The 25,388-nt window shown below is 32.1% G+C and overlaps 3 protein-coding genes across 4 annotated transcripts in view; 1 reads left to right on the plus strand and 2 right to left on the minus strand.

Annotated features, from left to right (window-relative positions):
• LOC126748647 (uncharacterized) overlaps positions 1–1,565 on the minus strand; it is a 207,929-nt gene extending 206,364 nt beyond the window's left edge. Inside the window, exon 1 of the mRNA XM_050459080.1 lies at positions 1,439–1,565. The gene's annotated coding sequence lies outside the window, so the exon portion shown is untranslated. The remainder of the gene's footprint in view (positions 1–1,438) is intronic.
• LOC126747522 (DDB1- and CUL4-associated factor 13) lies at positions 1,410–23,606 on the minus strand. 2 transcript variants are annotated; one of them, XM_050457247.1, is made up of 5 exons: positions 23,548–23,595; positions 23,309–23,487; positions 18,183–18,897; positions 13,788–14,088; positions 1,410–1,694 (listed from the first exon to the last, which is right to left on the minus strand). In XM_050457247.1, exons 2-5 carry the CDS (start codon positions 23,376–23,378, stop codon positions 1,443–1,445), a joined length of 1,338 nt encoding a protein of 445 aa, XP_050313204.1. In that variant the 5' UTR covers positions 23,379–23,487; positions 23,548–23,595; the 3' UTR covers positions 1,410–1,442. The 2 variants fall into 2 exon arrangements, with proteins under 2 accessions (XP_050313204.1, XP_050312511.1); XM_050456554.1 differs by having other exon boundaries at positions 23,309–23,606.
• Positions 7,856–9,757, plus strand: LOC126750156 (clumping factor A-like). The gene is made up of 2 exons (XM_050459710.1): positions 7,856–7,984; positions 8,238–9,757. The coding sequence occupies exons 1-2, from the start codon at positions 7,885–7,887 to the stop codon at positions 8,768–8,770; spliced, it is 633 nt and encodes a 210-aa protein (XP_050315667.1). The 5' UTR covers positions 7,856–7,884; the 3' UTR covers positions 8,771–9,757.
• Positions 23,607–25,388: the final 1,782 nt, after the last annotated feature.

Genomic DNA, 25,388 nt, shown 5'->3' on the forward strand with positions numbered 1-25,388 from the left:
TCCTCGATAATCTCCTCCTTAAGCATGTTGTTTATAAGGGAATCTGCCTCCTAATGTTTAGTAACAGATAGTCTTCTAGATGTAAGAACAAAATAAATACAACCAATCCGATTCAGTTTATTACCATTAGGCTCTTAAAAGATCTCGCTATGCTCTGTGATAAACTGATTCGTCTCTAGCCTCTTGGTAAAAGAAATCGCGCAATTTTCTTCACATCTAGACGCAGATCTTACTGGTTGGTTGGTATAAAGCCATTAAGTCACCGTTACTTATCTTAAGGCTATTGGGGAGGATGTTGGCAATCCTGATGGGACTGTCACTTTCTGATGTTACCAGTGACTTTGCAACAAGGGATTTACAGGCATTCTCTTCACGGATTTACATTTGTGCATGACAATGCAAGGCCACACACCGCAAGAATCTTGCAAGATTACATTGTAGAAATCGGTTTCCGAGTTATGGAGTGGCCAGCATACAGGCTTGGCCTAAATCCGATCAAACATTTATGGGATGAGCTAACGGAAGTAGTCGAGTTAGATTTCATACCTCAGACTCGATCCCAGAGCTTATTGCGGCACTAGATTATATCCCACAAGTAACAATAGCAAACTTGATCAGATCTATACTGACTAATCGTATGAGAGATTATTAAGGCAAGATAAGGTCATATCCATTATTAAAACATTAAGTGTTACGTTTTAAATCGTCAACCACCCAATTTATGTTAATAATAAAAACTTAATTTGGTTAATGTATTAATTTTACTATACCAGGAAGTCGAAATAAGTTTTCAAAAATTTATGCTCATATTAAAATATATTCAATTGTCTTTCAAACAGCATATTGCTTTTTTTGATCTAAAGTTTACAGTGGGTCGATTTCTATGCAGGCAAGTGAATTTGTCTATATGTATTTTTTTATTATTATAAATATTTATACTTACAGATTAGCCATATACGAGTTTTACAAACATTTCTTACATATTCCATTGCGTTTAACTCGTATTATTGACAAAAGGTGCACCATAATATTTTGCTTTTTCCTTTTCTTTCTGATACGAACATCATGTTGTACATATTAATCATTATCAGAACACATTTTTTATGATTATTATTTGGACAAATTTCTCAACATACACAAGAGGTTTTCTAATATGCCACTCGTATAAAAAAAATGCAGTAAACCAATAACAATTTCAAATTATTTGCTTTAATAAACCCTTCTTGTTTCTGATTATTTTAGCGATGTTGTGCTTAATAACAATTTCTTGTATAATAAAATATTTGACCCAATGATTGTAAATTGACATGTATGCTTCAAAAATCCGAAAAGAACATTTTTAGAATACTTTAACACATATCTTATTTTTATTATGGCATAAAACTCAAAAATTAAAATAAAACAACATATTTTAAATCTTATTAAATTTATTACTTACAAAATCATTGAACCTCCTTAATAACATGTTTTTCTCTCTCTGGCACATATGGGACTTCACCCTTCTTTGAATGTGCCCTCCTATTACCTTCTTTACGTTTCTGCTTCTCTTTAATGGTCCTTACTTCCTTTTGTGCGTTGTAAATATGTTTGGGTACGTGCCGGTGTCGACTTATTCTTTTAATCTGAGGATGGCTGGCGAATTTCTCTTTTAAGGCCTCTGCATAATGAAGAGCGGTTCTTTCTCTCGGTCTTAACTGTAAGAACATGCAAAAAAATGCATTTTAAACTTTTTATCGTATAAGTGATTATGCGAAAGATTTAAAAGTTACTTTTTTTAGCAAAATCAAGATTTCATAACTTAATAATTGCATTTTTACAGGCCTACGAAGAATGATTTTGTTGACAATTTTTAATATCGATACAAATAGTTTTCTTTAAATATTCTTCAACTCAAGGTAATAACACAGTCTAACCACAGAATAAACGATCTCACAGAAGCGAAGGCTAGCCATTTCTACCGTACCGGTTTTTCATTCAGGCTCCTCCCATTTACCCCCATTCTAACGGGTACAACTGTCGTCGCCCACGTGGGGTATCGGGTCATAATTAGTGTATTAGTACGAGCGTTAGTGTGTATATTTGCGATATTTTATAATTTGCCGTTTTTTATTTTATTTTTGTTAAGTAGGTATTACACATTACCTTGTTTTGGAGTTTAACTCTGTGCTCTGTGACTTTTTGTTTTTTCTTTCATTTGTGTTCTGCTAAAAACTTAAAAAAAAAACATTAAAATGCCAACTTTTTGTGCGTATAGGGGTTGTTTTGCCAAAAGCGTCGCTGGAAAAAGTTTATTTTCGTTTCCTAGGGATATTAGAAGGTGAGCAATAACAATAATAAAAGAAAGTAGGTATAGAAAAGTTACATTATTATGTATTATTCATTATTAATTATGGTTGTTTAAAAGCTTTGAAAAGTTCAGAATATTCCCTAATTAATTTGTCGTGTCATGCAAATAAATACAGAATAAACATTATTTAATTTAATAAACATATATGTATATACCTAAACCATATGTATCTATGTGTGTGTACATAAGTGCAGGTACATAGCATTGTACATAGATAAAAATATTAAGGTTGATTTAGGTATACAGTATTTTTATGAGACAAAGAATAATGACTTTAATTTTCAATTATCTGTCTTTTTATGGACTGGTTTACCCATGCAAGTGCATAATATAGAAGTAGTAAAACCCTTAAAAGTCTTATATTTTGTTCCAGACTATCATAATGGACGGCGACTATACTACGTATAATACCTTTATAAAATATGGACGTATGTGTGGTACCTACATATGTATACATATAATAATACATACATATATCTTTTTATATATAAATATATAAAAGCCGATGACACCTACTCTTAAATGTGTTGTGTTTAAAATATACGAGAAAACATACCTGCGTATAAACCTTCCAGCTAAAATTTAATTTAAAAATACCTACCTATGTACATATGTATATGTATATTGTTAACATATTAACATCACACAAATAGCAGACTTTTTCTCAGCTAGTGCCTTACTAAAGGCGAATATTATTTACCATTATCATAAAACAACTAAGACAAAAATTCCATTCCAAAACAAATTAAAAGTATACTAACCTACACCTCTATCATGTATCAAAACTGTCAAATATCAATTTTTATAAAAATAATAATTATTCTAAAAAGCAAGGGCCGATATAGGCCTTAAAAAAAAAATCCTATTTGAAATGTAACTAAATTTTGTAGTTTGCTCCCGTATTATATGAATATAACCATTTTGATTTTAAAAATAAAAGCACTTCGTTCAGTGTATGCGTTTACTACAACTTTACGAGATATCTCAGTGTATTTGCGCCGGGTGCATCTGTCAGTTGGGCTTATAAAAAACTGGTTCACGGATATCAAAAGAGCCGACGCAAGCCTTCGCTTCTGTGAGATCGTTTATTCTGTGGTCTAACACAGTCAAGTCACTCGACCCTTTTCGACTAACCATTCGCACCTGCCGACGCCGCCCCTCTCGCCTATCGGAGTTTATCGATCCCCCGCATGCGGGGGATTTATACCGGTTCGTCGACGAAATGTGGTTATAGGGTTGACTCGCTTTAGTTTATTTTCGACGTTTACCGAGTGTGCCAATATTTTTTGTTTTTGTGAATTTAATATTCTGTTATTTAGTGCTAGTTTTACGGACTTTTACTTTAATATAATTTATATTAATAGTAGTTGTTTGGCAATGGCTTCTCACGGACAATACTGCTGCGTTGAATCTTGCAAAAAACATTCAAACGACCCAAGTGTTTCTTTTTTTTGTATTCCCTATTGTTTTATCTATTTCATATTTCTTTACTAAAAACTCCACAAACGTTGATGATTTAAAAGAAATAATCTTTGAAGCAATACGAAAGCTTAAAAAAGTAGGATTAAATGTTTTAGCCGTAACATCTGATCAGGGTCCAAACTTTTATAAACTAGTTAAATTAACTCTTAAATTAACAATAGAAAAACCATATTTTTTTGTTGATGATATAAAAGTTTTTTTTATATTTGACGCCCCCCATTTATTAAAATCAACAAGAAATAACTTATTTTCTTCAAAGTTTCATCTTAATGATAGGCAGATTACTGAAAAATGTTACATTGAAGAGATGTACAAACTGGACAAGGCAAAACAGTTTCGCTTAGCACCCAAGTTAACGGATGACCATTTAAATCCAAATGATTTTAAAAAAATGAGGGTAAAATTGGCATTACAGTTATTTAGTCATTCTGTTTCCGTTGCTATACATAACTATATTGATTTTAAAAAAATATCAGTTGAGGCCAAGACAACAGCACATTTCATAAATGATATGAATCAATTATTTGACATTTTAAATTCAAGTACGCTGATATCATTCCAAGCATTTATGGGGACCGGAAAACAAATAAAATTTTTAGAAAAAATGGATTTTTTTTCCACCTTAAAAGTCATCGGGAAAGTAAAAAATAGAAAAACAAACAAAATAATGGAAAAAGATGTAACCAAAACATTAAGATTTATTTATGGCTGGAGGTTGACCATATCATCAACAATAAAATTATAGGAGGTATTGAAATCTAAGGGTAACACATTTTTATTAACACGAAACCTTAACCAAGATTGCCTGGAAAATTATTTTGGACAAATCAGGAATGCTTGTGGAAATGCTAAAAATCCAACTCCCATTCAGTTTTGTAGGGCTTTTAAAAAGCTCTTTGCTTTAAGGTATTGTGATGAAAAGGAAGGTTCCAATTGTTTAGCGGATGTAAGTGATATATTACTCACCATAACTCCAGATTTAGTAAAACGGGTATCGGTTTTAAATCCAACAAAAAATTATGTACCAATTTCAAATATCGACAGCAAAGATTATCAAAATTTACATAAAGAAGAAGGCAACGCACTAGTGTATGTAGGTAGATATTTATTACGAAAATGTAGTTTTAAACATACTTGTGATGTTTGTATTAATTTTTGCAGAGGTGATGATGTGCATGATAAAACTACAATTTTTTGTGAAAAAAAAGCCTACGAGGGTAGTCAGGGACGATTTGGGGGATTAACTGTACCCCCAAAGAGCTTCAATGAATACATAATCTTACTAGAGGATGTTTTTACCAAAAGATTTAATAATATTTGTGTAAAAGATAATGCAGGCATTTATTTAAAAGAATAATGTGCAAAAATACAATTTTCCCACCCTTGTTCAAGTTTTTTTTTCTTAACAACATTCCTAAGGTTTGGACTCAAATTTAAGCGTTTTATTAGTATTATAAAAAGAAATAAAAGCAAAGAAAAAATGGCGACTGGATGCATACATAAATATATTACCTATTACCTAGTTGTTGTTTATTTAATGTGTCACTATGAATAAGCGTCAAAACTAATCAAAATATTTTAAAATAAGAAAAACTTGATTTTGCCCAATAATATTATTAAACTTAATACTTTCCTTATTGCCCCCCGTAAACGAATTTCTAATGTGAACTTTCTGGACGGACTTGTCCTGCCATGCGAGGGGTGCCGGCGTAGTTTACGAGTGATTTACGACCGCTTATAAAAAAAGGCGGCATTTTGAGGCGATCAAAGAAGTGATTCTACTTGTTGAAATCTATATACTTTGGTAATAACATCAAAATGTTTAAACGAATGTTCCAAGACTTGAGGAAATGGATATTTGGAATTGTTCTTAGAATGTTTGGCATTAATATGAATTCAATAATTATTCATGCATCCATATCAGTGGATTTAAATACTTTCTCGTTAGTTTAGTATTAAAAAGTTTGGAAGCACTTTAAATGTAAATCAAATTATATGTTTGCTTCATTCAAAAATATCGAAATATCATATTTATATAAATTTTTGATATAAAATACAGATACAAAAATACTTTATAGAGGAAGAAAATTACTGTTTTCTAATACTCCACGCCGATTATATTAAAATATTGTGCACATTTTAGCGCAAAACCTTTCTTAATATGTTCAAAGTAATATGAAAATGAACCAAATAAGAAGTCTCTAAAATATTCAACAATAATAATGTAGTGGTAACCAAAAACAAACTGTATGGTGGGGTTGTTATAACCATTATTGAACATAATTTTAAGCTCAAAACATACAATTAATAATAATATCTATGAGATCTGAACTGTTAGTTCTTAAAAATGGTTCAAATCCAGTAAAAACATGATGCTTCAAGACTTAGAGGCAGTTTTGCTTGAAGCAAACTTTTTAAACAGAATTTCTTAACAGTTTTTCACTATTTTCTATAATTTTACAATATAAATGTCATATTCATAGATCGTATTAACGTATGAAAGGACATTTCTTATTAGATAAATTTTTTAAAAAAGAATTGTTTCTGTAACTAAACTTTCTTTAACTTAGAGACGATTTCCTTAATCAAGGTTCAAGATCTGTCAAATTTGATTCGTATATTGTAACATCAAGATGTTTTTGCAATAACGTATTTTTTTTGGAAGTAACTTCAACACAATTCAATGCCAATTTAAATATATTTTTTTACATTAACAAAGAGAGATTTCTGCGGATAGAGTCGAGGATAAAAAGGTGATTTTGGATTAACAATTATCAGTAGTTAATGAGTTTTTAACGAACTTTCTTAACAAAGTTTGATCCAGAAATTAACTACTCACTTTAAAGATTTCTGATGATGGGTTAAAAGGTAAAAACGTCATGAGTTAATGATTTATGTTACATAAAACAAACTTAAAATTGTTAAAAATTCTCCAAAAAAACCCTGTAATTCTCATTTTTCAAATAATAACTTTATCAGCTTATCAGTTAGAACAGGGAATAGTGATAGAAATCACAATTGACATTCAGTGACTTTTACAATAAAATGTTCCAGGAATAATTAAATTGCTTTCACATCATTCCCTAAATGATCTTGGAATGTTGAGAGTTTGTGAAAAGTATTGCTGACCAAACATGTAAGTAATTGAAGAAAGGTTTTGTGGTTGGTAGAATGAAAAACTAGATGGTACTTTGCAGACGTTTCGGAACATATTTTTTATTCCATCTTCAGGACTCTGTTTTAGATCTGTGCCTATTTGATCAACATCAAAATGCTGCATGTTTGATAAGTGATCCATTTCTATTTTCCCTTTTAGTTTACTGAAAAAAAGTGGTTAATGGAATTTTATTTTGGATTATGTATTTGTTATAGTAATTTACTGTTTTTTACGATGAGAACCTGAGCTCGTAAACTAGGATTTTGATCTACTTTTTTACGAAATTTGCATATTTCTTTTACGACATTTAGGTTCTAAGATGAATTTTTTCCTGTCGTAACAATTTTTATTTTTTACAATATATATATGAATAAATTTACATCCAGTTACTTTTATACAACATTTCATTTATAAATATTATACACAAGGGGTATATGAGGAATACAAGATCCTCACCATCGAAAACAATCTTTCACATACGTCGTTTACTTTTGAAATCTTAACACGTTCACTGACAAGCAAAATTTGCAATTATTTCACTAGTGCCACAAAAGTACGGGCCAAGAAAAAAAAAGTTCTCCTGAAGCCACTTTGTCTAGTCAAAGGCTTTTAGTTATTATCACGTCACCTGCAGTTAGTTTTTTTGTAGATGCCATTTTTATGTCAAAAGTGACGAAAATGTCACGCGGTCTAATAGACCGAGGCGGCGTGGAAGTAACTTTTTTAATTATACTCGTCAACGCGGTCCATTCCTCGGTCCCCACAGCGATTTTATGCAATCCTAACAAGTCAGCACGTGGAGTCTGCTGTCTTTCTAATAAAATTTCAATTAGTAAATGTTTCAGACGGAATAGGTTTTTTTTTGTTGATATTTTTGTTTGTACTTTGCGTTTCTATAATGTCCAGGAAACGTGCTTTGACGCAAAAAGAGTTACAAGACGAAATGGATCGAATTATGGAAAACATGTCAGATGAATCTTCTCAATCAGAGGATAATGGTAAGAGAAAGTTATCTTTATTCCGTAAATCGTGTATAGTCGTGCTGCTTTTTTTGTTTTTTTTTTTGTAGTGGGTAGATTAGGTTATTATGATATAGGCATATATTTTATACCTATATTTTTTGCTTTGTTTACAAATCAATTATGATATCTAAAACATGTTTTAAATTTGAGCTAGTAAACCTAAACTGAGTTAACTTCTGAAAATAACTGGACTGCGAAGGTGTATAACCTTTTATGGATTTTTTTTTAGACGATAGTGTCGCAGATAGTAACTATGAACCCAGTGATGATGACACATCTGAAAGCTCCGATATAAATTCTACCAGCTCCCCCGTGCCTGCTCAATACACAAACAATAGTGACGATGAATTATCAGGTAATTCTAGTCCAAATTCTCCATTGCCAGGAAGTAGTGCTGCCTCCGTGCCTACGCAAAACACAGATACAGATAACGGTTTAGCTGATAACGCCGCCTCAGATAATATGATATGGAGGTTTCCAACAAGTAAACAACCAGTTTTATTACCCTTTACAAAACAAACTGGCACTGAACCCCATCTTGCTGAGCTTCTGTGCGAAGAACTTCTTGAAATGTTCTTTTTTTCACTGGTTGATGATCCTATTTTCCAATACATTGTTGACCAAACGAATCGTTATGCCACACAAGTTATTACAAGTGAGGCAGATGTACCAGTAGTAAATCTAGGTTACATAACTGGTTATCCACAAATAAAAATGAAATCAAGAAAGTTTTTGGCTTGCTCTCCTATATGGGTATTGTAAACATGCCTAATATACAAGCCTATTGGAGCCGAGAAGATATGTATAAAAACTCTATGGCTCCCAACTTTTATTACACGTAATAGATTTGAGCTGTTACTACGTACGTATGTTGCACTTTGCAGATAATCAGGATAATCCAGAAAATGACGGACTCCATAAGATTCAACTATTGATTGACAAAGTAGTTACAAATTTTAAATCATCATATGAACCTCCGAAACTTGCTGCATTGATGAGTCTCTTATTCCATTTAGAGGGAGAATTGATTTTTTTTTTGATTGATATTGCGACAATACATAAAAAACAAACGCCATAAGTATGGAATAAAAGTATTTAAGTTGTGCAGCAAAGGAGGTTATACCTACAACTATAAAATTTATGCATATTAAATTCAGGCCGTACTCTCGTAACAGATAACTGGTATACAAGTGTAGATTTGGCAAAAAGACTGATGGAAAGACAAACATATTTGATAGGGACATTGCAAAAAACAGACGAGGCCTTCCAAAAGATCTGGTAAACAAAAAACTTAAATCTGGAGAAATAGCCGCTCTCGAAAACCAGGATGGTGTCACAGTAATTTCATGGAATGATAAACGTAACGTTTTAGTTCTTTCTACAAAACATAGCAATACAACAGTAGACACAAAAAACTGTAAAGAAGCCTGAAGCCATTGCAGCATATAATGCAGGAAAGTCATCGGTCGATATATCTGATCAAATGACAGCTTATCAGGCGCCTTTACGTAGAACCTTTAAGTGGTACCGTAAATTAGGCGCGGAGATAATCCTGAATACTGCGATGGTCAATGCATGGATTATGTATAAGGAATGTGTTAAGAAAAGCTGTTACATATAAGTTATGTGAAGCGCAGGATCCTTTAGAGCAACCGGATGCAGAGATTACTCCAAAAAGAAAACGCCAAAAACACGAAAAGAGCAAAAGTCACTATAAGAAACGAAGAGCTTGCAGTAAATGCTATGAAAAACTAAGAACGAAAAAGGATGGAAAGAAGCACGAAAACTCACTAGAGTACGTTTTTATTGTAAAGGTTGTGATGGTGAACGGTTTTTCTGCTTAGACTGCTTCAATAAAGTTCATAGATATGAAAATCCATAGATAGGATTTTTTTTTATTACGTTTGTTCATACATTATTATGTGAACTACTGGTTTTTGTTTAAGATTATTTCAAAAATAAACAATATATTTTGTAAAATATTCTTATTTCTCTAACCTACCATATCTAGAAATAAAATATGCAAAATAATAAAAATCATCTCGAGTTCGGCATATTTTTAAAAAACTAATATGTTCCAATTATCGTCGGACGCCAGCTCGGTCTATTACCAGCCCTAAACCAATGTAAAATAAAACAGTTGGCGAAGGAAGATTGAATATTTAGCTCGGTCCTATAGACCGCATTGGCGAGGGTGGCAAATATTCTTTTCGAAAGTCTTATAGACCATGGTGGCGAATAAAACTAATTCGTTTTTGGTCTTATAGAACGAGTTGGCAGCGAACGTGTAAAAAAAACGACTCATTTAATCTATCCTTTTATACCTTTAAACACAAACTTACTTATTCCAAATTCAATTAATATCATTTAGACTTACATTACATGTTTATTTATGCTTTATTCACCTATGTGCTTTTACGCTCTGTCCGTTACAACTATGTTTAAACAAATATATTTTAATGTAAAATTGAGTAAATGTAATTAAATTTATATACAGTTTGGCTCAAATTGGCTATACATGTATGGATATCTTGGGAACTATAAGAAATCGAAAATTGGTTAAATAAGAAAAGTTGTATTTTATCTTTTTTAGTTTTTAAAATATATTGAAAAAGCCAAAGAGTTGCATTTTCGAAAAAGTGCTGTATTTTTTTTATTTCAAACTATGTTTAAAATCTGTAAAGACATTATTAGGATAATATTTTAAAAGCAATCCATCTTCTATCCATCACACTCTTATAGTTTCCAACATTCCCATGTTAGTCGGGAATCAGCACCCCGAAATTCGATCATGTACTGTGCACTCGAAGATATACTTTTGAAAAAATATGTACTATGCGGGGAATGAGTTCACGGATGCAAATCTGGAGTGCTCCATTAAATTAGCAATTGCAAAAAAGAATAAAAAAATATTTTTATAATTTTTAGTGTTTAACTCGCGATTGTGACGCCGTTTTTCAATATTTTTTCAAAATTCTTGCAGCATTCGAAAGCCTAATCATTCTAGATTTCAACGCAATAACAAAAAAAAAATTGTATTTATACAGAATTTTTCAGATGATTTAAAAGGAGGCGCGGTACCAAACCTGAGGAGAACATTTCAACATCGAGCAAATTTTTGAACGGTTGAAGATAGATATATGATTAATCGACGAAAAATGTGCCAAATGGAATGGAAAAGTTTTTGGTGAAAAAAAAAATTATCTACTGGTAACGGTTTGCGAAATACGATTTTTTTTGTCAAGTGCTGAAACATCAACTCCGCGGCCCGCCACGGTATAACGAGACGTATTACATCATCCTCGCGGCCGCAACCTTTTTTGTTTTTTAGTCGCGATTCGTTCGTCGAAGGTGTTATGTGCAGTATTATCGGGACTCTTGGCCCTTGGGTGTGAATAGACACGCTTCCAAATAGTAGGTTTACCAGCTGTAGGCAATAAAATAAGTACAATAGTTAATTTCCTTTGTTAACCCAAAATAAGCAATGAAGCGTTCACATAGTATTGGAAAAGGTATGATTAAATTATTATATTACCTCTATATTTTGGTAACATTCCTGTAACATTTTATATTCTAGAATCTCTCAATTACAACCTGTGCATAATATGCCAAGAAACTTCCCACGAAACTGTTCAGAAATTGACTAGACAAGGCAATCCTGCATTATTTAATTCAGCCACGTTGAAATCTAATGCATCTCAGATTTCTTTAAAATGGAAATGACGAATGAGGATGAATTTATGGCCAAAAATCCTGTATACCATGCTCAATGTCGGCGAAAATATAATATGCAATATTATGAATGAAGAAAATGTTACAAAGGTTAATAAAAAAAGTAAGATAGAGAAACTATCTCGAGAAAAACTGTTACAGCAAGATTTATGCTTTGTCTGTCAAAAAATGCGGGATATTAAAGGTAGTAGAAAATTGATAAACATTTCTTCATTTTCGCGACAAAACGAAATTTGGAAGAAAGCCAATAAGGAATTTGCCACCTACCGAGGATGCATTTCATCAGCATATATTAAGAGCTGCGTATCACTTGATTGTCTGGAAGAGCGCTATTTTAATAAACCCAGAAATTCCCAACCCCGTTGATTTTGGTTGGGATTTAAAAGAAAATAATTTACTCGTTCCAAAATTGACCACAATAAATATTCGTCCCGATGCAAAATTCGAAAATGTGTGCTGCAAATGCAAACTTCAATGTACTAAAAATTGTAGTTGTTTAAAAGCAGGGCTAGATTGTATAATAGGTTGTTATTGCGAGAGTGGGTGTTCTTTAAATTTAAATTAAGTTAGTTTAGTTACCCAAATATATTGATATATTTTTTTAGCCTTATATAGTTTATAACGTAACTACTCCGAAGTAAATTTATTTTTTATTTTTGTGTTATCATTATCCTATAGTTGTTTTATTATAATATGCAAATGAATAGTGTCGATATAAATTATTAGTTTAAATAAATATATTTGTTTCTCTATTCACCCAATTTAATCCCTGTTGTTTGTATTTCCCGATGTTTAGATCAAAATTAGTAATTATCAACTAAAAGTTTTTCTTGCCGGTAAAGGCCAAAATATTCACAACATTCTACATTATAGCTCTGTCTGTATGTTTAATATCAGAGACGATATACGCCGCCGAGTCGCGTCGCACCATCGCACCAGACTTTGGCGAGCAGCGAAGTAGATGTTTCAGCGCTTGACAAAAAAAATCGTATTTCGCAAACCGTTACCAGTAGATAATTTTTTTTTCACCAAAAACTTCTCCATTCCATTTGGCACATTTTTCGTCGATTAATCATATATCTATCTTCAACCGTTCAAAAATTTGCTCGATGTTGAAATGTTCTCCTCAGGTTTGGTACCGCGCCCCCTTTTAAATAATCTGAAAAATTCTGTATAAATACAATATTTTTTTTTTTGTTATTGCGTTGAAATCTAGAATGATTAGGCTTTCGAATGCAGCAAGAATTTTACAAAAATATTGAAAAACGGCGTCACAGTCGCGAGTTAAACACTAAAAATAGTTTTTTTGCGATAAATCAAAATAATCGAATCGAAAAATATTTTTTTATTCTTTTTTGCAATTGCTAATTTAATGGAGCCCTCCAGATTTGCATCCGTGAACTCATGCCTCACATAGTACATATTTTTTCAAAAGTATATCTTCGAGTGCACAGGTCGATGTTTTAGAAGCGTCTTTTCGACTGTCTGTTCCCTGACCAATATGGCCTGTATATACCCAATTCAGGCCATATTATAGGCAATGTTATAGTAATCACTTTATAATCCAAGTTTTGTTACTAGTTGTTTTGATTACTAGTCCTAGCACTTCTATATTTTCATGTTTTACTAAACAGGACACACTCTTTTATTTTCCACATAATATATTATTTGTATTGATATTGGTTAATTACATTCTTTGTATTTTTGGAAATTAATTAAATGTATTTGTTATTATTATAATAAATCAACTATTTAATAAAGTAAAACAGAAAAGAGTTTATACAAAGAAAATGCTTGAGAAGTTATTACTTTTGGGGTATCACTTCAAATTTAAGAGTAATTCCTAGCTAAACGGACTAAAATATTAGTATGATCAGATATAAAAATTGCTATGAAATTTTTACTCAATTTAGAATTTTCACATCATACACCTATTTTGTAATAATATTTTTTCTTTGTTCTTTGCTATATATTAGAAATATAAGAATAATATCGACCTTTTGATTAAAGACGTTAATACGTATGTAATAATATTGTGTTTACATACCGGTCCAAGTTTCTCAGCCGCTCTAGCTTTCCATATCCTTATGTTCATTTCATCAGAGCCACTGATAATAAATTTATTATCCAAAGTCCAATGGACGCAAGTAAGCCTTTGCATTCTTTTAGTGTGATAGATTTCTCTCGAATGTCCATGACCACTTTCGAATATTCTTATTGTTTTATCATAGCTTCCTGATACAAATTCTCGTCCTGTAGGGGCGTAATCTACGAATGTTACCGCCCCTACGTGATCCATGTGGATATTTGCAGGTTTTTTTAAGTTTCTGGTATCAAATGTGTAGAGGCTAAAAGTTAAAATTGGAGAACAGTCAGAGAAATTGGTAAACTAGATTCAAAATCTTAAAAAATTCATTGCGCAAAAATGATGAGTGGAAACGTTGGATGGGGGAAGTAAACATAAGATAAATGTAAATTTTATTTTATCAATCAATAAATTTTAAGCTAATTTTTTGCAGATCGGCGTTGTGATCTATTTGACAGATTTTTTTACGTAATATAAACACAATGCAAATAGACGTTAAAGGCTGTACAGCGCCAAATAATTTTTTGCAGTAAAATTTACAAGTATACATAACTCCAATTTGAAAAAAATTAAATAAATTAAAACAAAAATCAACAAATGGTGTTTAAAGTCTTTAATTTTTTATTAAGCGCACAGTTGTTACATTATTTAGTCATTTTGCAAATTGTGCCACTCTTCAAAACAGTTAGGGTACAAAGCTGGATTTTCTGGACATCCTTTGTATCTATAGATAGTCTTGTTACGAATGCCTTTTTTGGAACACATTTTTCATTTCAGAAAAACCGATTTTTACCGACTTAGGTCCGGGAGTACCAGGATTTTTTTCATGTGAGTGATCTACATTTTTTGTTCTTAGCTGGGCACATTGTCAGTTTGTCTGCTGCCGTTCTTATGTCTTGTCATTAGATCTTTAGATTCCATATTTTGGCCAATTTTTAGTAACAATTTGATAAGTTGATATATTATTTACGATAGATGTAAAATGCGTTCGATATTCATAGCCAAAAGATGAGAAATTACTTTTTCCTACTAGCGAACTGATTTTTGTGATGAGTAAGTTGAAGTCATTTGATTGAGACAGTCAACTCCAGGCATATAGTTAATATAATCTTATCTTTTTTGGCTTTCAGTCATCAACTTTATCATTATTGGTTGTTGAGCTACTATACATCTCCATATTTAGAAGGGAACATTCTGAGGTTGTTAGTTCAAAAAACTTTATCCTGTACCGAGATTTTTTGCCGTTGATAAACACTCTAAACCCAAGTCGACCACGAAAATGCAATGGCTCAGAGGTTGTACTTTTGCTTTACCCTTTGTTTGAGGAGGAGAGCAGCATATGACCCTAAGCAACTGTTCGAATCGCCTTTTCGACATAATATAGCCAAATAAACGGCGCATATTAGAAGTAGATATTTGCCCTTTTTATTTAAATATCATCAACAGTAACAGGCCAAAAAGTTGAGTTTTTGGCTCTTTCTGTTTTGGGTTTGGAATTAGGAAATAATGCTCCACCATACGCATTTGTACATTGAATAATAAAGTCCAGAATATGTGGCTTAAAAAACAGTTCAAACACATTCAGAGGATTTAGTAGGTAGAGCCAATATTTACTTTCATACCACTAGTACTTACATCAAAGTTAAAATCTGGAATAATAATAATAATAAACGACTTTTTATTAAACTCGGCGAAGGGCAGCCAAAGCTGTTTGCTTAACCGAGCATACAGAAATCAGCAATACATAATATTATAAATTACATGGTATAAACAGTCCTAATTAGTTACAATAATTATGATAATGAGAAATTTACAAAATTCAATCCAAATATATTTAAGTTCACAACCCTGGTATAGAACTATATTTACTCAGCATTAACCCTTTTACGTTTTTCTTAAAACTTGACAAACTACAATTTTGAAGTTTATTATGCAACAAATTGTTATATAATTTTGAAGCAAGAAACGAAAAGCTACGTCGAAACATAGCTGTGCGATGCTTTGGTATATTTAAAAGAGTATTTTGACGTGTGATACGATCATGAGTGGAGAATCTAAAAGTTAAACGATCTCTAAGATACTCAGGCGCTCCACTAGAGATGATTCTATGGAGAAAGCATGCGAAGTGTACCGTCTCTCGATCCTGCATATTTAACCACTTCAGTGCAAATAACTTGTATATGACGTGATCACGGGCCCTTAAATTGTAAATAAAACGTATACATGAATTCTGCAAGCGTTGTAATCTTTTTTTAGATGTTACATCCAGGGCTGGGCCATACACAAAATCACAATAAGCAGTATGAGAGAGAACCAATGTTTCGCATAAAACCTTTCTCAATGGCAGTTCAAGTATATCTTTACTTTTGTACAGATTCCGCAATGACATATACGACCTTTGAAGGACCCTTGCCAATTGGCTGCGAAATCGTAACTTAGAATCAATTATGATGCCGAGATTCTTACATGCTCTCACGATCGGGATTGGAGTTTGGGATACATGAATAGCCAAATTATTCGTTGCCCACTCATGATCAGGACCAATGTATATTACGACTGACTTCGACGGATTCACTCGCAACCCAATATTTTTAGAATATTTAGCTACTGACTCTAAACACTCATTCAATCGAAGAACAGCTTCGTCTGCATTTGCCTTAGAAAAACTGGTATATATTTGGGTGTCATCCGCGTATCGTTGAATTATACAATTATTGATAATAGAATCGACGTCACACGTATAAATGACAAACAGCAAGGGTCCCAAAATCGATCTCTGTGGCACGCCTTTAGTCAAAGGCCTCAAAGATGATTTCCCATCCTCAAAACGCACTGACTGAGTTCTACCTAATAGGTAGCTCTCAAAAAAATGAATGGACGAAAGAGAAAATCCCAAGGAACTTAACTTAGCGCACGGAAGCTTGTGATCTATTGTGTCTTGCTGTAATCAAGCAGAACCAGTGCTGTAGTATTACCCTTATCAGCTGCTTCATATATGTCGCCTAGAACGCGCAATAAAATAGATGTTGTACTATAGCCTTTACGAAAGCCTGATTAATTAGGGCTAAGGAGAGAGTAGTGCTTTAGATAAGTAGTCACTTGGGCGTAAATTAGTTTTTCCAGGATCTTAGAGCACACACATAACAAACTTATAGGATGTAAGTCAGAAAACATTACTAGCTTATTATTTTTGGGCAAAAGAAGAACCACAGATGATTTCCACAGATCAGGGAATTGGCCACACAGAAGGTATTCATATCAGACACTACCATATATCATATATAAGGATAAGTACACGAAATCGAGCACTACTTTGTTTTCATCTTATCAATTTAAAACAGTCAGTTTGATTCTATATGTATTTTAAATAAAACGCTTGACGCTGTGCAGCAAACTGTCGCAAAGTAGGTTGAAAGAATTGACGCTGTATAGCGTTGTGCCTATGTTTGTTAAATTTGATTTTAAACCGTACAGCGTGATCGCCTTTCAATGTGCTAAAAATGCTGACTTTTAAGAAAACTCTAGGTTATTACTTTTATATTTTTAATCTTATACTTTTTGCATGATCCTGTTGATAACTAAATGTTGCTAAATTTAACTAATAAGGTAATATATTGATTTCATTTAATTATACTGTGCCCTTGTTAAATCCCATGTTCACTAAGGCGTAAGTATGGAGAGTAAGTAATAAAACATTATTAAATATTATATTTGAAATTCAAAAAGGTATCTTTATGGTGTTGTATTGAGAAAGTATTCTGTAAGCCTCTATTTATAAACTACTGAAAACGAAAAAGGAGCAACTTAATAACCACTTAATAGTTTTTTGCAAAGGTTATCGTTTTCTGCTTTACTTGTGAAAGACTACTGTTAAAATTATAAATGTCTTAGACCTGTCAGATATATTATTTAGGAATGAAAAAATCAAATTTCAATAAGTCAATATGATGATTTTATTTTTTCCATCGTTTAATAAGGCAGTATCTCAACACTATTTTTAATAGTGTGTATGCACTCCTCTGGCTCTGATAACTTCAGCACAATAACTGGGCATACTCTCAATCAAGTTTCTAATCAACTCTTGTAAAGTAATATTTTCGTTTAATTACAAAATACGTAGAATATAAGCTTATGGAGTAGTGGCTTCTTTTTCATTTTGAGTAGTTTATATTTGTTTTGAGCTTGGGAACAGGCGCACTAATTAATAAAAAAATATGAACAGCTTCCATAAGATAATCCTTTTGGAAAATTTAATACTGGTTTTTAAATGGGTATTTTTTTAGTTCATGAATATTTTATGAGGGTTAATAGAGTTAAATTTGGCTATACTTGTTATAATTTACTAAAACAGCTTACTTATAATCCTCATTAGCACAAGTGAAAGTAAAGGCTTCCATAGGATTCCAAGAGATTTTATTAGGTCTAAGCTTCATAATAACCTTCCTCAATGGTCCATTGTCTCTCATATCATATAAAATAATACTCCGGTCACTGGCGCAGGCCCCAAAAACATTCGGTTCTACCATATTAAAAGCTATATCATGCAAACTATCCACACCCCATTGATAGGTCCTTAAAGGTTCATTTCTCGTCTCTTCCCACAGTTGAACTATTTCGCCAGCGGTGGCAAATATTGGTGATTTTTTATGATGACTTATTCCGGCCACCATTGTTTTACTCAATACTGTATTAAATGGCTCCTCGTCCTCACCAAATTGCGGTTGTAAAGCTTTCCAGGTCTTAATAGTCTTATCGTCCCCAACTGTAATAAAATTCTCACCTTTTGGGGTATAAACAATCCCCCTAACAATTCCATTGTGAGCAACAAACTCTCTAAGACACTCTCTTTGTGGTAGGTTCCATATTCTGACTTCACCATCGAATGCTCCACTTATTATTGTTGACAATCTCTTGGGGTGTTTTGCTATGCAAGAAATACTGTCTCTATGCCCATCCAGGCTACCGAGAAATGGTTTGGCAAACACTTTTTCCAGTTTTACTGCATTTAATGCCCTTGTGTATTCCCTGGCTGCTTCAAATGGGTGCAATGATGGGTCAAAGTTCCTAAAAACTATGAAAAGAGAATTAGTTGGAGATTTTCAGTAATTTTATTCTTAAGAATTTTAAAGAAAATGGGCAGAAAAGGCAGGGCTAGTTAAGTACTTTAAGATACCTCTAAAAGTAACTCAAAAGTTAAATTCTCAAGAGTCATAGCTAACTGCCATTGTTATAACTGACTTAAGTAAATGAATCGAGAAAAATATTTATTTTGATTTGTATTGCATATAAAGAAAAAACAAGAACTCAAGGGATAGATATTTAATAAAATTTAGAGAAACAGAGCAAGTTAGGCAATGATAGAATGTAAATGTAATAATATAAATGATAGAAAGTACATATCCCCACAGTCACTTCAGTTAGACAATATTAGATTACTACATAAACTGAATGAAGGTCCTAAAATATACAGTTTTGTGAGGGTATGGAAGACCCTCCCTATTAATGAACCTACTACATTTTGTGTAAATCTTATGGTAAGTTTTTATAAAAAAAAGTCAGAGAGATCCCAGAAAGCAATTAAAAGTAATAACTTATTTTCAGCTATTTAACCAGTGTAAGATTCTTATTAAGATTATAGATACAGTGAAATGCTTATGCCTAAAACTTATGCTAAAATACTACAACAATTTATTACTATAATTATTAAAAATGTTTTTTTTGAGGTTTTCTTTTTACATAATATCAATGCTTGAAAAGGAAAAAGGTCCTAAGCGACATTTTTTACAAAAAAAACTTTTAAACACTACTAAATGCGATTTTTTTTCCTGCATCATTTGGACTACTTTTAAACATGCTACGATTATCTTTGTGTCGCTTAAGTCAATCATGAATTTTGAAGAGTATTAAATCTTTTATTTACCAAGCGACCATATTTCTGACTTTTTTTATTAAAGTGTTACTTAGGTTATCTACCAACAAAAAAAAAACATTTAAGTCTTTTTAAAAACCCACATTTTTCCCATGTGTGGTGTTTATCCTGGTTTACCTTGAAAACATTATTCAAAGTGAAGGCACTTGAACTGTTTTTCCTTTATCGTGACAAAAATCTATGAGTTACTTAAGTAGTTTTACCTGAATTAAAAATTCAAGAATTATGGCGCTCATTCTGTTTTACCCAAAGGTAATTCCGAACTAAATGGTTTTTAAGTCATTTTATTTGGTATCACAAAAGAACTATGTGCTGGTTAAGACATTATTACAGTATTGTAGGGGCCTGTTTTTTTAACAAAGTACATCGGTGTGTGTTCGGACTTATCGTTTATATAATATGCCTTCGTTGTCCTGTCGTAATTAAAGAATGATTGTTTATTCGTTTAGTACGCTGGCAGCAGTGGTAGGTGAATGTTGTGAAAACAAATTTAGGAAAATACCTCCATGAATGTGATATATTTAGGCTTAGTGAAGTGAAGTGAGTTCTTTTTTATTATTAGTGAAGAGAATTTAACTATTACATCACTTATTTTATTATTTATTTAGTAAACAGTGTGATTTTAAAAAACAATGAATAACGTTAGAGGGAAAATGTTGGTGGATTTAGCCAAACGCTCAACAAAACCTTGTGAAAGCAAAGAGAAAATTCGCAAAAACCTACTAAATTCAATTGACTGTCACAAGGTAATTATCATTATTGCATTTATTTTTTAAAGAACGTACTCCCAATGCGCTATAAAGTCATAATTTGTTTTAACTTGTAATTATTTCAGAATACTCCTGAAGAAATTTGTTCACCTACGTTAGCATGTGAAAGTGCTTCAAGAAATATGAAACAAGAACAAATGGATAGTGTAGCGGTATCGTAAAACTTCTTAACTTACCTGAAGGTATTTCAATTTAAATTATCCTTTCAGAGGTTAATACGGGCAATATTTATGGATTCCCAACAAATTGTTTTTGAACAGTTTGGTGATATAGAATATTCCATCACAGAACTGATTGATGATGCTCCTTCATCCGCAAATATAGCAGAACCGGCTTAACGCATAAATTACTAGTTAAACGAAAAAGATCTACTGGATCAGAAAAAAGCTTTAGTACACTTTTAAGTATATAAACGAAGGTGAAGGCAAACGCGCAGTTTGCCTTCAATTCTTAGCTTGTATGTTAGATGTGTCTCAGAAATTTATTTATTATACAATAAGTAACGCATCATTTGGCTCCGCCCAAGAAGATATGCGAGGGAAGAGCATTCCACCAAACAAAACCAAAGAGACTGCCAAGGTTGCAGTACATAACTTTATTAAATCCCTTCCAGCCATTCCATCCCACTATGCTCGAAAATATCTAATTTACTAAAATATCTAATTTATATCAAGTTTACAAAAAGGTTCACCTTATACAAGCAATAGACGTTGTTGGGGAGAGGGTGTTTAGGAATGTTTTTAACGCAGATTACAATATTGGATTCCACATTTCTAGAAAAAAGATAAATGTCTTCAATGTCTCAGATTTGAGAGATCAGATATCACTGATGAAGTTATACAGCAAGCAAAGATAAAGCATTTAGCTGAAAAGGAACATTCCTACAACCGGTTTAAAGCACACCAGAACATTTTCAAAAGCGACTCTGGAGTTTTGATTTACAGAAAGTGTTAAATACACCCAAAGACAAAAGTATGCTTTTATACTATTCACGCAAGTTATCGGTGTATAACCTTACTTTTTATGAGAGTTGCACATGTGATGTATTTTGCTACTCTTGGGAAGAAGTAAATGAAAAACGTGGAGCAAATGAAATGGCAACCATTTTACACAACTATATTTGCTTGGTTGAAAATTCTATGGATAAGGAGGCACCAAGCTTTGATATTGAAGTTCAGTCAAAAGTAAGAGTAATGCAAAAGGTTGTTATATATCCTCTATTCCCATATCAAAGCTAAAACATGATGATTTAGTTAAATTATGTACGAATAAGGTAATTCCAGCCCTGTTTCCTAATAAATATGTCAACATTCCTACTATTAGTAATGTAAGGGATACATTGAATGAAACAGACATAGAAGATGAAGACATTTTCCAAATGTAATTTTTTTTTTGTTTAATACTTTTGCTAGCAATTCAAGAATTCAGTGTTTTTTCTGCCATAGATTTTTAAAGCTAAAATTCATTTACGAAACGTGAAAAGTTTATTTTGTTTATTATTAGTTTGTTACTTTAGTTTTAAGCTTTGATATTAAAGAATTCAATGTTCTTTTTTCTGCATTTTTTGTCATAGATTTGAAGATAAAATTTTAATGGTTTTTTGATACTTTTCAATGCGTTTCAAATACAGCACAACTTATATTTAGACCAATTGAAATTTACTATTATAACCAAACTAGCATGTGTTAATTATACGAGCACCATTGATTGACCAAGATTTATTTATACACCCCCGGATAGTCTTTTATATAGATCATCTTTAATTTTTTTTCATAAGGGTTATCTCAAATTTTTTCTTGCTTTGCGTTTTCTATGTGGTACCTAACCTGTTTGATGGATTTAAGTCTTTATACTTGAATTTGTTTTAATAACTAATTTACTCAACCGACATTATCTCGGCCTCATATGGAATTAATAATTATTTAAACTAAGGAAAAGAGAAAGAATGACCCAAAACTTAAAATTTTATTTGCAATTGCCAAAATTATAAATGGCATGAAAAGTTATGAATTATTTTCAAAAAAAAAAAAAGTTTAAATCGTCCTGCTAGAAAATCAATAAATTGTCGCTTATGACCTTTCTCCTTTCAAGCATCGATATGTATATTATTTCTCATGTTTTTCTTAAAATTGTATATTAACACAAACAATAAATTGACAAACATAAGCTGACACAATTTTAAAACAGAATTTTTTTTAAATAAACACTGTGGAGTCTGAGGCACGTACAGACTTATGCAGAACTAGTTAGACATTCACCTACAGTATAGGGTTCAATTAATAATAAATGTTGAAATAAATTTTTCTTGAAATTTTTGTGTTTTATTTGACTTTTGAATTGCTGGGGCAATTATGAGGAATTATAAAATGTTATACTACCTTCTGTGAGAGATAACCTATGTTTAGTGTATATCATATAATGTCAATGGTTTGGAAAATAGCAAAAAAAACTATCAAATTGTTTGTGTACAAATATAAGCAATTCAAATATAAATATTGCCTGCAACATGAGAATTTGTAATTTCCTAGTTACCTCGACCTGATTCTCTTGCACCCAGCTTTAAAATTTGTCTAATCCCCAAAACAATACTTTTCTATACTTTTATATATTTAATTGATTTTCCTGTAACTGGGTATTAGTAACCTGTTGGAAATAAAGCCTATAATTATTACTTCATACCTTAAAGCAGAGTAAACCATATATATTATCATAACTTAAGTTAGAATCAGTGGCTTCATAGCTATTGATACATACAGTATATATTATAATATTATTATCATTACCTTTATGTACATCATTTTTCGTTTCTCGCATAAAATGGTCTGCAGAGCGACTGATTACTTTAACTTTCATGACTTGGTTCAAATATCCCTGAAGGAAGGTTATAAGGGGTCTACACTTTCTTCACCTTTTATTACACTTTTTTACTTCATTGAGCCAGCAGCATAACATTCAGGGAAACCTAATAAACAACCCTCACTTAAAAAGTTCCTTTTATTAATTAAAAAGCTACTTTTCATACAAATAAAGTAAATTTTTATAAATTTTACGAAAAACCTCTATTTATGTTTGCAGGTTATGTTGATATCCATCACGTGTTTAGGGGCTTCCTTTAGACGAATGTAAGGTTGATCCATACTCACCCGAAAAGTAGCGTGCACCTAATGCGCAATAATTAATTCGCTTTGAAACTTGTGTTATAGAGAATTAATTCATTTACTACAATATTTATAAAAGTGGGGTTTAATCTCGTTTTTTTTCGATTAAGTGTTATATATTTACTAATGATATTTTTCTACTTACTGAACAAAATGTAAATTTTTTAGGTTTGATTTAAGTTTCAATCTAGATTCCTTAAAAGAAAACAAAGTTATATTAATCGAACGATCTCGTGAAACATTCAATAGCACTTCTCTATCCAAACTCACAAACCCCAAAAGTATAGAGGAAAACTAAACTAGTATTTAACACCTCGCATATAATATCCGAGCATGTCCAGCATTATCACGGATAATTGAGACTCCGTTAAACCTTCGCCTCCTAGACTTTGCGTAGTAGCTCATGGCAATAAAGTACAGTCCTTGGTGAACTAAAAACAAGTAAGATTGGTATTGCTCAAATTTGGTCACGATGGGAGTGAATATATGACATCTGCAACGGTAGCTTATAAGGATTTCGTGCTATACCCATATTACCGGCAGAGAGAAATAGCAGGGCTTAAATAGGAATGCTTATGCTGGCCTCTGTGGTGAACATCATAACCTGTAATAATCATAATTGTAGTAATAATCTGCCCGGACAGCAGAGTTGCCTTTTATTATAGCCGAGAAGGTGTGCTCCAAGATTTCATTAAAGGGTATAAAGATTCCAAAGGAACTGGTAAAGGAGGGCTGTAGGGTTCAGCTTAATTAATGAATATTAATGTAGTTAATGTAGTTAACTTAAATAATATTAATGTAGTTTAGCGAGGCGTATGCGGTCTATTTACCTGTACAGTTTAAATAGGTTAATGAATGGTGAAAAGATTTTTTTAAGCTTTAAATTTTCAATCAGAAAGAACATATTGGTATTTATACCTAATTCACTTTGTTAAGTTAATAATTATATGCCTTTACCTTTGTAATTTTAATTTTTGGCAAATAATTTTATAATTTTTATAATATATAGAAAATATGACAATTCCTAATCCCCAACTGTCTGTTGGTTTGATTTTTGATAAAATTTAAAAATTAAAGACTAAAATTAGTTCAGGTCCTGATGGGATACCAAACTATTTTTTACAAAATGTGTCTGTACTGTTTCTCGCCCTCTATTCTTCCTCTTTCAGAAATCGCTTGGCTCAGCACTCTTTCCGTCATTATGGAAGCATAGTTTTGTGGTACCAATATTTAAATCAGATGATAATGACCAAATAGGCAACTATAGGGGCGTTTGCATCCAGTCGGCCATTCCAAAACTGTTGGACAGTCTTATCTACGGCCAAATTTATTTCTATTGCAAGGAGCTGTTGCTCAATCAGCAGCATGGGTTTAGTTCGGGCAGATCTACGATCACTAACTTGTTGATCTATCAGCAGGATCTGTTGGATGCCTTAAAGAGGGGATGTCAGATGGATGTGATTTATACAGACTTCTCCAAGGCTTTTGATAGAGTTGATCACAGAATCTTACAGGGGAAACTTAGAGTGTTTGGTGTCTCCAATCATATAGTTGCCTGGTTCACAAGCTTCTTATCAGGCCGGACTCAGCAGGTTAGATTGGGTAGTGCTAGATCCAGCAATATCAATGTATGTTCTGGTGTACCTCAGGGTGGACACTGCTCACCATTGCTCTTTAACATTTTCATTAATGATATAGCTACATG

The sequence above is a fragment of the Anthonomus grandis genome, chromosome 1 (assembly GCF_022605725.1).
Source record: "Anthonomus grandis grandis chromosome 1, icAntGran1.3, whole genome shotgun sequence".
Lineage (NCBI taxonomy): Eukaryota > Metazoa > Arthropoda > Insecta > Coleoptera > Curculionidae > Anthonomus > Anthonomus grandis.

Bases quoted from the DNA above. Each gene is read 5' to 3' on its own strand.
- LOC126747522 (XM_050456554.1), bottom strand. From the start codon at position 23,378: ATGAAAGTTAAAGTAATCAGTCGCTCTGCAGACCATTTTATGCGAGAA. The intron at 14,089-18,182 runs GTAAGCTGTTTT...TTTAACTTTTAG, and splicing joins TGTGCTAATGAGGATTATAA to CCTCTACACATTTGATACCA. The intron at 1,695-13,787 runs GTATGTAAACAC...ATGTTCTTACAG, and splicing joins CGGCTGAGAAACTTGGACCG to TTAAGACCGAGAGAAAGAAC.
- LOC126750156 (XM_050459710.1), top strand. From the start codon at position 7,885: ATGTCCAGGAAACGTGCTTTGACGCAAAAAGAGTTACAAGACGAAATG. The intron at 7,985-8,237 runs GTAAGAGAAAGT...ATTTTTTTTTAG, and splicing joins TTCTCAATCAGAGGATAATG to ACGATAGTGTCGCAGATAGT.